We start from the raw sequence: 14,081 nt of genomic DNA, 5'->3' as shown, positions 1-14,081 counted from the left end.
ATTTCAATGGGAGTTGTGAGGTAGTAAAGTAACGATAACAAAGGAAATATCAATCAATTTCAATCCTACATCCTACGCCACAAGCCGAAGAACAGATGGAGAAAAAACGGTACTCGCGTAAAAATCGGATGGGGGGCGTACAAGCGACTCAACTACGGGCGGAACTCTCGATGGCGACGTCGTCTACGCAGAGGTTTCGACTTATAAATATTTCTTTCTTGTTTTCTTTTCACGATATTTAAATTCGACATAAATATTCGCGATTAAAATATTACCTCTGTGATCGCAGAGGTCGCCACCAACGAGTGTGCCACGTGGTGCTGAGGTCAACATATCGCTTATAAAGGGTCACACGTCACTTAACAACTTTTTCTTTCAACAATTTGCAGCTATTTCGAACGAAGTGAATTGACCTACGATCACGATGCCGTTTCGTGGAGTATCATACTTGGGCCTGATCGTGTCTCCGTCTCTTTCTCGGTTCGTTGCACGGATGCGCAAGACGTGCGCCGAGCTTTTGTCAAATTGGACATCAAACTTTGAAAGCATCTCGGATTAAAAAGTTAACGAGCGTGCTTGACGAGGCAGATTTTACAAAATTTACGTCTCACTCGTCAAATGTTATCGCAAATATCATAGTCTCCACCCTTGAGAACGATCGTATGGCGAACTCTAAAAGTTTGACTCGATTGAGAATCACTCGGCGCGAAAACAGGACTCACTACCGTCCCAAGAAATTCACTGTTAAATGCGAATAGATTTTTAGCGAAGCATCGTTCGAATTTGACAATTTTCGGTGGCATCGCGGGCCAAGGAATTCGACAATTCTCGAACGCAAACGCTTTTTCTCGAAATATCTGCGCTGAGTGTGTATCCTGCGTGTACGTGTACCCCTGTATAATATCGATAATAAAAATGATTGTGGGTGTGCGAGATCGACTGGGACTACGTGACGAGAGACGTGGCGCGATGGATTGTTCGTGGATGGGTCTGTCATCGGGAGGCTGGGTAAAACGGAGCAAGGGGGCTGGGGGTCAAAAAGTTTTCATATAGAATCATATCTAAGTAATAGAATAAGATAAACGTAGCTGACATCATAAGTAGAAAATATTTACAGAGGTGATAAAAAAACACATCGACAACGAACGAGACAACACATCCAACGAGCGAGCCACTATGTTATGGTCATAGCTGTAAAGAGCGGTAAATAGTATGTATATAAATATATAATTATATGAATATAGAATATTTACGCTTAAGGTGGTCGTCCATACGAAGGGATAAGGTGAAATATTGAAGACTGGGATCATTTACGGGACTTGACGTTTACGAGGCGTTTTGTATTCGGCCTTCGAAACAAAAAAAGGAAGCTATCCGCAACGTACGGTCGGTGGACGCTCAAAGATCATTCGCTCTTCCACGGTTTGGTTATCTGCTCGACGACCCGACGAATGATGGCGCGTGAATTCGCGCGAATTAAGACACCTGCGAAGAATCCATGGGAATCCAAGAGCGTCCACGCGGAACCCGCACGTAACGAGGTTCTCACAACGTGATAAACGCCGGTGCGCAAATAACTAGAGCAAAAAACACGAACGACAAGTTTACGGCTACTAGGTAAAGGTTCACGCACGTGGGCACGCACAACATTATTTTGTAATACCTTCATAGTGTAACCACGCTGTATGTTCGTGTTCGCCGATAGTATGGATTTTGGGAACGGCTGAACGGTATTTGAAACGGAGTGAGAAGGTTTCATTCGATAAACACGCGTCGAATTACGTCGGAATCGGGTTGTTGCCAAGAACGACGCACTCTGAACAGTTTGGCACGAGTTTGATTTGGAAAATCGAAGAGCTGAAGACGAATTCCGATTGGAAACTTTACTCCCAATTGTCTCGCGTTAAAAATGAATATTTATAAAAAAAAAAGAGAGATAGAGAGGTAGAGATAGAGATAGAGAGAGGAAGATCGAGAATTTTGATCTCTCGAGAAAGTTCCGCGATTGGGTTAATTTAGTCAGGGTCGGACGGTATTCTTCCTGTGGTATATACTTGGATTCTGCTTTTATTCGAAGGGACGTATATATACATGTATGTACATATACATGTATATCGGGCGCGCGTCGGGTCAAGAAATTGGATCGAGAGTGGAGAAGGAAGTTGGACGGAGGAATGTCGGGTTTTCGTGGGTCAAACACTAGCGAGCAGCAAAATGAACTTTGCGGCGAGCTGTGCTGGCTGAATCAGCGGTGATGGCGTGATGAGAGAGAAAAATTCGTTTTTTTTTTCTTTTTTTTCTCTTAGAGAGGTTCTCCTTCTGCCGATTTGCGGAGAAGAAGAAGAATAGAGGTACTGGAAGGAAGCTAGCTATCTCCTGGAAGTCGAAGTTACCTTCAGCGGCCGCCACCGGTGCCTCCTACTTCCAGAAGATGGCACTGGTGCTCCCGTCGTCCATCATGCACTCTGGAATACAGAACAGAAAAAAGAAATGCCATTGGGCCCAAAATTACACCATTCGTTGTCGTCGTTGCCTACATGTATCCTCCCAAGACAAGACACTCGGCATGCCCTCCCTGCAAGATTTTCATCGAATAACGTGGTTTCATTAGCATAGTGGCTTCATTTTTTAGCATGACTATACGGCACAGGTCTTTTCGTTTGGTCTTAAGATCGGATTAACAGTTGCGATAGGTAAACATGTAGAAAATTAAATCGTTAACGATAAATACTGCTCGATGAGGAAGTTGTTATTACGTGTGGTGATGATGATGAAAATAGCCTAAGTCATGGATTATTTTCTTCTGTCTCGTTAACAATCAATTAATATTATTTTTACATTATTACATAGGATTAATGTGGACGTAAAATGAGAATAAATATTTCCTTTCTGAGGTAACTCAGACACGATTATCAACGTCGTCTAGCACGCTGATATTACACTGCTCTTCCAAAATTGTTCCATGCTATTCAAATGTAGATCGATGAGTGCAAATTCAACATAAAATGAGCTATAAATTTGACTCGAGCCATTTTCATAATCACCATACGCACATTGTCGTAATAATAGTATTGTTAATTAGGAACACAAGAGACTGTAAAGAATTTCATCTTGGTGCGCATTAATATACAATTGAAACGAAGAAGATCATTAGCGAATTCGTTCTTCTAACTCGCTATTGGGATAAATTCAAGTATTTAAAAAAATTACACTGCAAGAGCCTAACAAGATCGAACACCGCAGCGTTCGCCAATAATTTCTTCGCGACTCGTGCTTTCTCGCGGTAAAGGCTCGTTCGGTGGTGGAATCGTATCTCGAGCACGCGACGGATCCTCGCATTAACCGAAAGTCCCGAAGTTCGCCCTCGGGCGCAGACGGCAAGCGAGGATTTCAATCGGGCGTAACTGTTTTATCACAATTTTACATTCCACGGATAACGCGGCGGCGGTTCGTGCTTTCGATTCACCGCATTCCCCGCGTGAATGAACTTAATGACGCGTTCTCGCGAGGTTATGGAGATGCAAAATTGGCGAACCGAGTTAAAGGTCGTCGTCGCGGGTGCTAGACGCGAGCTCATTCCAGCCGGTGACCTGACTCGCGCCTTCCTGCTAGGCTCCAGGGTACATTTAAGGATTTGTCTCGGGAAATTAGATTCTCGCTTGACTTGCAGCCTCGTTGCATCCCCGTTCTCCACGGATTCTTACCCCTTCGTCCACCTCCTGCTTCTCCTACCCAACCACTCCCCCCACTCCAAGTCCTTCAGTCTTCACACTTTCTCACACCGGTGTTCCTTGACAGGGAATTCTCCTTCCTTAAGCCCCGAGTACTTTTCATCGAGCGTTCTGTTCCCATTGTCGCGCCAGGACACCGTGGGGACAAGGAATTGGACCTTTGTCGCTCGAGCTAAGTGTTAACGTGCCCTTCGCGTTCCCTTTCCCGGTCAGGCGCCCCGAGAAATCGTGGAAGGAATTAACCCTTGGGAAATTATCTTCTTGCTGGACACCGAGAACAAAGCGAACATTCTGTTTGACGCTCTGTCTCACCTTTTCTCGGACCCCCGCGCGCTAACGCGGCGATCTTTCCTTTTGTTCGCCCGCCTTTAGATTGGTTTTTGTTCTTGGCCCTGCAATTACCCCGTTAATTCGATCAGGCCGGGCGGGGGAAATTATATTCGAATATGCACCCGGAAATAAAAGACGTCGCGTTCTTGGGATGTTCGCGTGGACGGGTTAACCCCTCGCCGCATCGTGTTTGGGGAGTTTGCAATATTTCAATATTTTCTGATTTGCAAGAAAAATCTTCTCTAATAAAGAAGAAATTAAATTAAATTAACTTTTGTTCTACCTTCTTTAAGAGAGACAGGACTTCTTTTATATTTTCGAACCCTCTATGTTCATTCAAAGTATCTAAATTTTCTTATCCACTCTAGCCCATTTTGGCCAAGCCGAGCCACTCGAAATGAGACATGTCAGGTTCGCAGGAGTCGGATATCGCGGCGGTAATATAATTTAATTCGACGCAATATTATTGCGTGCTTAACGAGCTTTCCGTCGTTAAGCGCGCCTGTAATCACTGACCCATACGTAACTTTATCCAGCGCCGTTTCTATTTATGATATCGTTTCCCGTCTCGCGAAGAAGCACGTCGTTCTCTCATAATCCACGAGGATTTCTCGCCAGGAGCCTCGGACGAGAGCAGGTTCGCGTCACGTCGGCCAACTCGAAGTTGGTAGCAATGAAGGCAGCCTTCGAGAGCCTCGATATCCCTGGATACGTTTATCTGCTCGAACATAGTGGGGGAGGACGAGTGATGGCGGCGGAAGCAAGGTGACTCGTCGAGGGATCGAAACTTATCTACTTGCTCAACTAGCTTCGGTACAGCAGCCGCCCTTATCCACTTGCGCGAACTTCGACTACCCTTGAGCTTGAGCAACTTTCCGCGCGAGATAGGCATTTCTCAAATCTGTTTCCATCGTTGTATATTTAATTCTGCTGACTCTCGCGAGACAATCGGTCACGCTTACCTCTCAAAGGCGTGTAAATCCCACGAAGCACCGCTTTTCCCGGAATATCAATTTACGCGAGGCTGCCTCGAGTTTCTATTCAGGCTAGTCACCTTGAAAAAATTCTTGCGAAGTAGGTTGATGCTAGTTTCTTGCAAATTCTTTTACTAGGTCGTTACGAATAGCGTGAAGGGTAGTTACATAGTTATCGTTGTGGGGAGAACTTTTTATAGGCTTCAACGATAGTTAGGGGTAGATAGTTATTAAATTGAAAGTGAAGATACGGATATTTACTTCAAGAAAGGTGTTATATGCTTTTTTTCTGTACAATTAAGGGTTTACGAATTCGCTATGAATTTTTGAAAAAAAATTTTATTAACACAGATTCCCTGTATTTCAGTTTTCGTCTCCTTTTCAATGATAACATTTCCAATTTCTCAGGTTGCGAGAATTCAAATGATACGTATATTATCGTTAAAATGCCTGTATAGCTAGTATATTTTGTTTTTATGATCGAGGTTCGGTAGCTTTCTAATCGTGGCTCCTGCACGCATGTGCCAGGTAAGACGGTGGAAGCAGAAGCAGTGATAGCGTTCAGTTTTGGTCCGCTCCTCCTGCAGCCACGTCAAACTGAGGCTTTGTGGAGCCACACTGAGACAGGCGACCGGAGATTACAATGGCATCTGCGCCAGATTAGCGTATGAATTACGGTTCCCTTCATCTACTTCCCTCCGCTCCGCCTCGTAACTCGGTTTTCTTCTTCTTCGGTGTCTCTCCTTGAATATCTGCATTGGATCAAACTCAATCGATCGCTCAAGGCCTCCCATTTCGTCAGGCACAACTCCCACTGTTACTCAGTGTTAACTTGGTTTTCCGTTTGAGAAGGAAACTAGTTTCCTAGTCTTCGCGAAGAGACTTAAGGAAGCACACACCATCTTTCCTGTTTCGGGGAATCGATATTCTTTTTTTATGCACTTTCGTTGAATTTTACATTACCAAGCTAGTGTTTTAAAAATATTCAAACGAATATTTAAGTAACATTTAAGTAACGTTTAAGAATATGATACATTTTATAATTATACCAAAAAAATGTCAAATCTATCGGACAAAATTTTCTCTGAAAATCGCTCCACCATGAGGCCAGAAATTCCGAGTAGAATGTTATAAGAACACTCATACAGAAGAACCTCGATTGTTGGACAAGGACTTCGTTCGGGGTATGTCTCGCTGAATCGTAGCTAGAAAACTTGCTTATATCCCATCGATACTCTCGCTATAAACAGCACGACAAAATCAATAGCTAACTTCGAACCTCTGCACAGCACACTTCAGAATTCTTGGACAGAACCGTCACGTATCCGCCATCCTCAGGTTATCCACGTGTCCCTGTATTAATGCTCGATAAACCGAACACGCAGATGTTCAGTCTCCTTTTTCTGCGTGACACAACTCATCAATCTCAATTCCGTCGTATGGCATTAATTTCTGATAGTGGGCGTAGAATTGTGTCTTCTCACGCTACACCACGCGTGCCAAGCGAGGCAATTACAATTTCTCCCGTTGCTGACATCAATACCCATTGCATAACGGAGTTAAGTTATTACAGTTCCGGGAATAAAACCAATTCCGTGCGAATAACACGTAGAAAAAAATTAAATGAAGAACTGGAGGATCGTGTGCAAAGGTTAAAACTAGTATCAATATTCCAGATTAATTTATTCGATTGAATCTTGGAGTGTAATGTTTATGTTTTTATTTCTAATGGACGGTGACGCATCTGCTGTTGCAAAGAGGACGATTATCAGGGCAATTTGCTCGAAAGCTTTTTCCTTATCAGTCGCTTATCGGACGATTTATAGAATGTAAAAGGTAAGACAGTGAATATATCTCATGCGTGGTTTCATTGACACAAAATTAATGAATATCATCATATCGTGAAAAAATTGCACGGAAACGAAAATTGACCGTGGCGTGCTCTCACGTATTTTCACGATTGAAAGTTACGTATGGGTTGTCGACGTGTATTACCGCGTGTTACGGTGAATGCTTTTTAATTCGACAAATCATATTTTACAGCGCGCCATTAAGTCTATTATTTCCTTTCATTGAAATCGTTGATCGGTAACGCGTCCTTTGTTGTATATTTTCAGCCATTACGAATGCATTACAGTTTTTAATAACAAGTTTGCCAACCTGTAAATGCTTTTATCGATCCAATACAATCTGAATGTAAAAGCGAAATTATCGTCGCCGCGCTAAGAAAAATACGGAAAATGTTAGCTTAGCGTGTTATTGCCCTCGGAAATATTTACCTCGTTGATCCCTAGTTTCAAATAATCGGAATTATTTGGTCTAATATTGTATGATTAATAACGACACCGTTAATATTAGACGAATATTCGCTATAAGAGATACGAGTATACGAGAAATAGGTTAAAGATTGCTATAAATTTATTTTCTTCATATTGAAATCTGATTGTATTAACGATATTTAATAGCGATATATATTGATTAAATGTTAGTTCTTACCTCCGCGGTTTTCACTGTCCGCCGGCTTCACTTGAATAGGACGGTTCATCTGCAACAAAAAGAAAGAAAGGAAATTTATATGCAATGACTATTCGGGAATGTTAATTTACACGAATTTAGACACGAATTAACACACACGCATATTCGATTAAAAAAATTATTTTCTCACTGTCCAAGATACACACAAACATCGTGTAAAAGGAAACCTCAAGACCCACATACATTATCTTAAAATTAATTCCCAAACGATCTTCACCCAGTCCCCCAAAATATCCGCAGAGTTGTTAACCCTATAATTTTTCAAATCGTATCAAACAGCGCATAAGTTGTTGTTTATGCCGTTGTGTAATAAAATATTAAAGAAAAAGGCGGTTGATGCATACGCGCGTCAATGCGGACCGTAGAGTTAAAACAAAAACGAAGTATAAAACGCCTGTCCGAAATTCGTTCGCGGGTCGAACCACGGAAAAATATCATTGTTTGCGCGTCATCAGCCCGTCCCTCGTTACTTCGCTCTTGTTCAAACATTATCGTTGGTGGGTTCCTTCTGTTACTGACAGGCTCGATTGTCGTGGAATAAGAATGGCGAATGGAAAATGGTGACGAGGAATAACGGGAGCAAAAACGAGAGCGGAAAACGTAGCCAGGGATGAGATAAAGAAACAGAGGGCAGGGAAAAGGTAACCTCGTCCTTCCTCCTGTCGTTTCCGTACGCGAGAGCGTGGAACGTCGAGGCTCGTCCTTTCGTGGCAACCCCACGAAGTCTTTTGGGCTGCTGCGAATGGGTCGAGATCCCAGAGAACAAATAACATTGTTTATTTGTCGGACGGATCGCGCTACCGCAGAGCGCTCTAGTTCGTTCCTGGGGGATGGGAATGCATGATTCATGACGCGGGGGACACGGGTCTGTACTCCGATCCTTCCTTCTCGTCCCTTCACTGGCTGTGTCCCGCTACTTTAGCTCGGTTACTTTGTCCTGGGGTTCTTCTCCTTTCGTCACTTCGAAACCTCTGTTGGCCCTTCTGGAAACGTATCATCTCGAAAATGCTTCCAGGAATTTTGCTTTTGATTTTCACTCACCTGAACCTTAGATTACATTCGTTCAATCATTCGAAGAAATTTTATTTTAGATTTACTTTTTCACGCATTAGGTTGCCCAGAAAGTTCGCGTTAAATTTTAAGAAACATTCAAAGGCACGTTTAATTTGAATATATTTAAGGAACTGGAAAGTAGTCGTTTCTTTCCAGACAACCCAATACAATGACCTCATTTCCCTAGTTAAACCGTTCCTAAGTCAATGCGAAGCATATTTCAATTTGAATGAAGTCTCTGCAAGAAATATAGCAAACAGTACAGGTGCTGTCCGAATCTAGGAATAGATGAAGCAACTTTGTACGATACGTTTTATCGGAGGCCCCGATAATCTGTTTCTCAATATGGGCATAATATAGACGAGTATCGCGGCCATCTGTCTTCTGACTCGCTATTCTTTTTTCATTATGCGCTACCTGCCATAAGAATGTTAGGGTGAGAACGCACTAGGGTGGAAACATACATGGCGACCCCAAAACTTTTTCCTCGTACATGCAACTCATATACCAAGAGGGGTTACGTTGCAAGGGTCAGTGCCACGACTATGTGAAACTCCTACAGAAACTATACTCGTGAAACACAGCCAAGATTTCCGGGTTCGTAGTTCGATGAAAAGGGTACAGTGTTCCTTGAATCTGAAGTTACTCTGTCGTTAATAAATTCTTCTGTTGTCTATTCGATTGGTTTTGCTAATTAGATGAAACGGAAACGGAAGAAATAACAGAAAGGAAAAAAGGAAAAAAGGGCTATAGAATAATAGACGTTTTATATAAGTATCATCACTGACGATGATGGACATTAGTGGTGTAGTCTTGATGTAGTAGTATCCATCAATTGTCTATTTTGTCATTGTAATTGTGTAGTCTGAGCAGTAGTAGCTATAGTCACAGATTCTAGCTGTCGTTTCTAAATACCAGATGGGTACTATCTACTTCTCAACATGCCGTCTAGGGCTACATGCCTTTCCGTCTCCTGTCTTGTTACACAGCTTAGCGTCTCCAAGATCTAGCATCTCTCAACCTTACCCTTGGAATGCCATATACCACACAAGCACGTAATTCTACTCACTGTCCAGGGATCAATTTAGCGAAACGTCTCCAAGGGAGCCTCCAGCACTCGTAATTCATTGTTCAATATTCCATAGGAGCCATTATTCGTAACTTCGCCGATATCTCATGACAGCATACCTCACCCTCACGATGAGGCTGCTTAAAGAAAAAGGGAATAAGAACCATACGAATAGACGTAGGTCACGAAGCATGATTCTAGGTAGATCGAGGGAGAACGACGAGAGAGGAGATGGGGGCGGAGAGGAAGGTCAGTTTAAGCACTGTCCTCTGGCCATGAAATTAAACTTTGAGCAGAGTACTGGCTATTAAGCGTTTGTTGTTGTCTTGTTGTCAGGGGAACTCGATCTCCGTATAGATACTGGAATTGAGATACGACGTTTCGTCCTTCTCTCTCTACGTGCCACTGTCTCTCTTTCCGGTGCGCGCTCTGTCGTGCTCCAATCTCTCTGGGGAAGTTTAACGCAGAATGCATCGTGTAAATGTCACTTACTACCCGAGGGATCTGTACCAGTCAATAACGATTACTAGGCGAGGCTTCCGTGGAACGTATTGCCAGGCATAGACGTGGCGATTAACGTAGACAAGTATTAACTACCGCCCATTACCGGTGGCTTCATTGCGCCCAAATAGTTCCACTTACAATTGATTAACGTACCGAACTGACGTCAGTTAATGATTTCATCGAGCCGACTGATTTCCACGCAAAGACACCGACGCAACTGACAATATAATCAGGGAATCGCAATTAATTTGCATAATTAACAGCGTAACCAAGGTAATTCAATGTTTTACACACGATGAAAACCTAGGTTAGAGATTTTGTATGAATATTTAGGTATGAATTGATCGAAAAATGAATTCGTAAAAAATTCGACAACGTCGAACTCAACGTAACAGAATAGTTAGAGACTATTACCATCGGAAATAACGGTTGAACTCGACAATAAAAAAATGTTTGATTGAATGCATGAAACAGTGATGAAACGTAGTTCCATAATGAAACACGATGGTCAACCTACCGATGACACGAGCAGAGAATGCCAAAGGGAACCCTAGGCTCTTAAGATATTAACTCGTAACAGCACCATAATGCGATAATGGAATCATTCCCTGACTGATCGATGAAAGGTGTACCCGTAAATTAATTCGTTTTCAGGTTGAAAACTTAATCCCGCGACGAAGAATATTGCATAAGCCCGCGCGATTACTTAACGATTTTGTTACGATCACGTGCCCGACCCTTCGATAATTCGTGTCATCATCAGCCCCCGTGCACTTAGAAAATCGATTCCCTTGAGAGGCACCACTCAAGATGGATGGTAATAAGTAAATGTGTTTGCTCAGCCCAGAGCGCGCATCACGAGCAATTAATTAAGCTCGATTATCTATGTACATTGCAGGAACCGCGTCTTGCTTCTGCCAGATAGATGCTGAGTAATAGCCATATGCTTTACGAAACGGTCGGTCGTGCCTGTTTAATACCTGCGAGGAAAACATCGCCAAGAAATATATAACTTTGGTTATCGTTTTTGAAAAAAAAAAAAAGAAGATGTCACCAACGAAGTAGGAGATAGTAACGAAACAGAGATGAGTTCTGGAGAAACTTTCTAAAATTCTAATTCTGTTCACAGGTTATACGACAATATTTATTCTGATTCCCCATACACGAAGCGATTGACCGATAATAGAAATAGCTTATCTGTCACCGATAGTCGTTGCTTATTCCATTCGCTGTCAGCTAAAAAGTGTTTTGCCTTGGGTGCCAGGATTTAATATAGGTGTGTAATCTACGTTATTATTCTGATAATAAAAAGTGCTATTAAATTTGTTGTTTTTCAAATCAACTAATGCTACCCAAGTGCATTTCATCTATCATCAACCAGTTTCGTTTCCCCAAAAGTCTATCGTAACACCTTCAATATTCCACAACGTTCGTCTTCTTGACTCGCTGCTAGAAGTCAATTTAAAACGACCAATTAATCACGCGATCACAAGGAGCGATCGAGACTCGGAACTCTTCTCCAAGACCTCAGGTCTGAAGCCTAACTCCGCGCAATTAAATCTTCCGGTACTTATCATTCTTCCTTGCTCCCCCCCTTCCCTATGCCTTATTCTTTTCTCCGTCAGGAAGTACGATTCCTAGAAAGCCACGCAAAATCCAGATAGGGGATAGGTGGAGGTTGATAACTGCCAAATTGAATGGTGAATGGCCGCTTCGGAAATTGAATAAGCTATCGTGCCTGAACCGAGCCGTCGAGCGAAGCCCGGTATTTGACCTGGCTGCGTGCAATCAATGTACTGATTGGAGATAAGGGCTCACCCTGTAGCCCCCGGCATCCTCTCCGGCATGATTTATATACGTACGGTCTTCGCAGGCGATGTATTCATTACTTGATTACCCTTCGGCAAATTTATACCGTCGTGACCGTGTAACGAGCAAGATATCGAGATACCTTATATTGTGCCCGTCCCCAATTTACGAACCACGTATTCTTGCTCCTATTGTGGCCTACGTGGGAGTAATTAGATCATCCTGTTACTCCTCGGCGTTTTCATTTCTCCGACGGAGTTCTTCTCGTTTTATTCGTCGGCTTCTTCCAGCTAACAATGAACGCTCGAACACGCTCGAAATTGAGGTATCGAACGATTCGAACGAGTAAAAGGTCTCGGTATCGGCGAATTAGTTCCTTAGCGAGGAATTTTCGTGGGTAGTTTATACTTTCTTATTTGTTTTCGAAGTTTGTTGCGGGATTGAAGGGGTTGGGAACGATTCGCGAAATTAAACGTGGGTTTATGTATGGTTTATAGGAAATTTCTATCCAGGACACCGGATGTCTTGTTTGCGGTTGATTTTCCAGAGAAAATGGGTGGAATAAATGTTATCGTAAATTTATTTTGATATCAATTTTGTTATGTATAATTTTCGATAGAAATTTCAGAGCACAACTACTTAATACACCGAACTGTAAACTAGACATACACGGTATGCCAGCCATAAAACGTGTAATATCTCGCCCACCGTTGCCCTCGCAAGGAAAGCATACGTAACAAAAGTTGTCGCAAATTAAATACTGGGGCTTTATTGCCCCATAAAAATTTCCGATAGGATCGATAGTGACGGAAATATCGAGCCGAACTTGTCCGCCTTTAGTATCCTCCAGCGAGGGTATCGGCTAGGGTTTATTTCTGCCGCAAAAATAAAAAAAAATAAAACGGATAAGAGTTGCATATCGAACGGTGGAAGCTGAAATACATTTTCCCCGTTCGGACAATGTTTTGTATTCCGTCGGTTTATGGAATTAAATGAAAAGCATATACCAAGCGTAAAAAGGGAGCGGACATTTTGCACGACGTAATGCTTTCCTGCGAGTTTCTGATACAAATGAAAAGCACGATTAAGGATTCCGCAATGACATTTCGGTAAATTCGTTTTATCGGCCCTCGTAGTTTTGGGGATGACTGTGCGCCGGCAGATACGTGGCTCGAGTTAACTTCAATAATTTGCCGTACGCGTATCCAGCCGGAAACTGTACTCCACGAAATCTGTATCCGCGCCTGTGCCGCTAATACGACTAATTTGTCGACTGCTCCAAAAGCAAATGCACTTCTCCCTTGCGTTCACGTCGGATGCTGCAGAGGAGCGAGCGATTCGGGCTGTCTCCTATCAGATTACGTCTAAATGGATTTCAGATGGGCTAATTGGCGAATTAATTGAAATTCCACAATTAATTGGACCGCTCCGACAATTAATATTTCGACAAAGTTTGCGTATATATTCTTCTGTGGTTTCGACAACCCTTTAAATGTTAAAAATTCTCTAACTAAAATTTTAGCGCGTCTTAGTAAAAATCAGGTTTCATTTCTTTCTTTACAATTTTTGTTTTTCTGGTACCCCACATGTATAGTTTGTATTTCAAAGCATGAAGTGCTAGTGGTCTATTTATAGAATGTTTAGAAAAACTCCTTTTATAATGGCGGGTAGAGTACCATTGCGAAACAAATTTTCCTACAATGTTGCACGGTTAACGCGTTTTACGTCACTTTGTCTACATCAACAAATAGTGAGATTTAGACATAGCGATAACTTCTATTGAAACCCAGCTTACGAGCGTAGTTCAAATAAATATACATTTGCGTCCTGAATGCGTTGCAACATTGTCTGCCTGTCCACCTAACTGCCAGTCGTTCTGTGTGTTTTCATCGCGATTATAAACAAGATTTACGTTTTGTTATCACGTGCCAAGTCTTGCGCGATTGATCATCATCATCGTGCTGTGCAACGCCGAAGAATAATCATGAGTCATTTGCAAAAGAAATTCTGGAGTCTCTAGGTACACGAGTAAAAGGAACGAAAATATCATTTCTTTTGTTATGAATATTTAGTAAA

At 42.4% G+C, this 14,081-nt stretch overlaps 1 protein-coding gene across 14 annotated transcripts in view; it reads right to left on the bottom strand.

Moving 5' to 3' along the window:
- The window catches only part of LOC128874964 (CUGBP Elav-like family member 4), a 614,239-nt gene that overhangs the window by 83,754 nt on the left and 516,404 nt on the right, over positions 1-14,081 (bottom strand). For 11 of the 14 annotated variants that reach the window (XM_054120189.1, XM_054120188.1, XM_054120196.1 and 8 more), the window contains one exon: positions 7,532-7,580. In XM_054120189.1, the coding sequence (XP_053976164.1) occupies positions 7,532-7,580 (49 nt within the window). Of the gene's footprint in view, positions 1-2,393; positions 4,222-7,531; positions 7,581-14,081 lie in introns of those variants that run through there. The other 3 variants (XM_054120193.1, XM_054120192.1, XM_054120194.1) reach the window with 2 other exon arrangements.

Source organism: Hylaeus volcanicus, chromosome 4 (genome assembly GCF_026283585.1).
Source record: "Hylaeus volcanicus isolate JK05 chromosome 4, UHH_iyHylVolc1.0_haploid, whole genome shotgun sequence".
Taxonomy (NCBI): Eukaryota; Metazoa; Arthropoda; class Insecta; order Hymenoptera; family Colletidae; genus Hylaeus; species Hylaeus volcanicus.
Note: the sequence above shows the minus strand (reverse complement) of the source record. Positions and strands in the feature narration are given on the sequence as shown.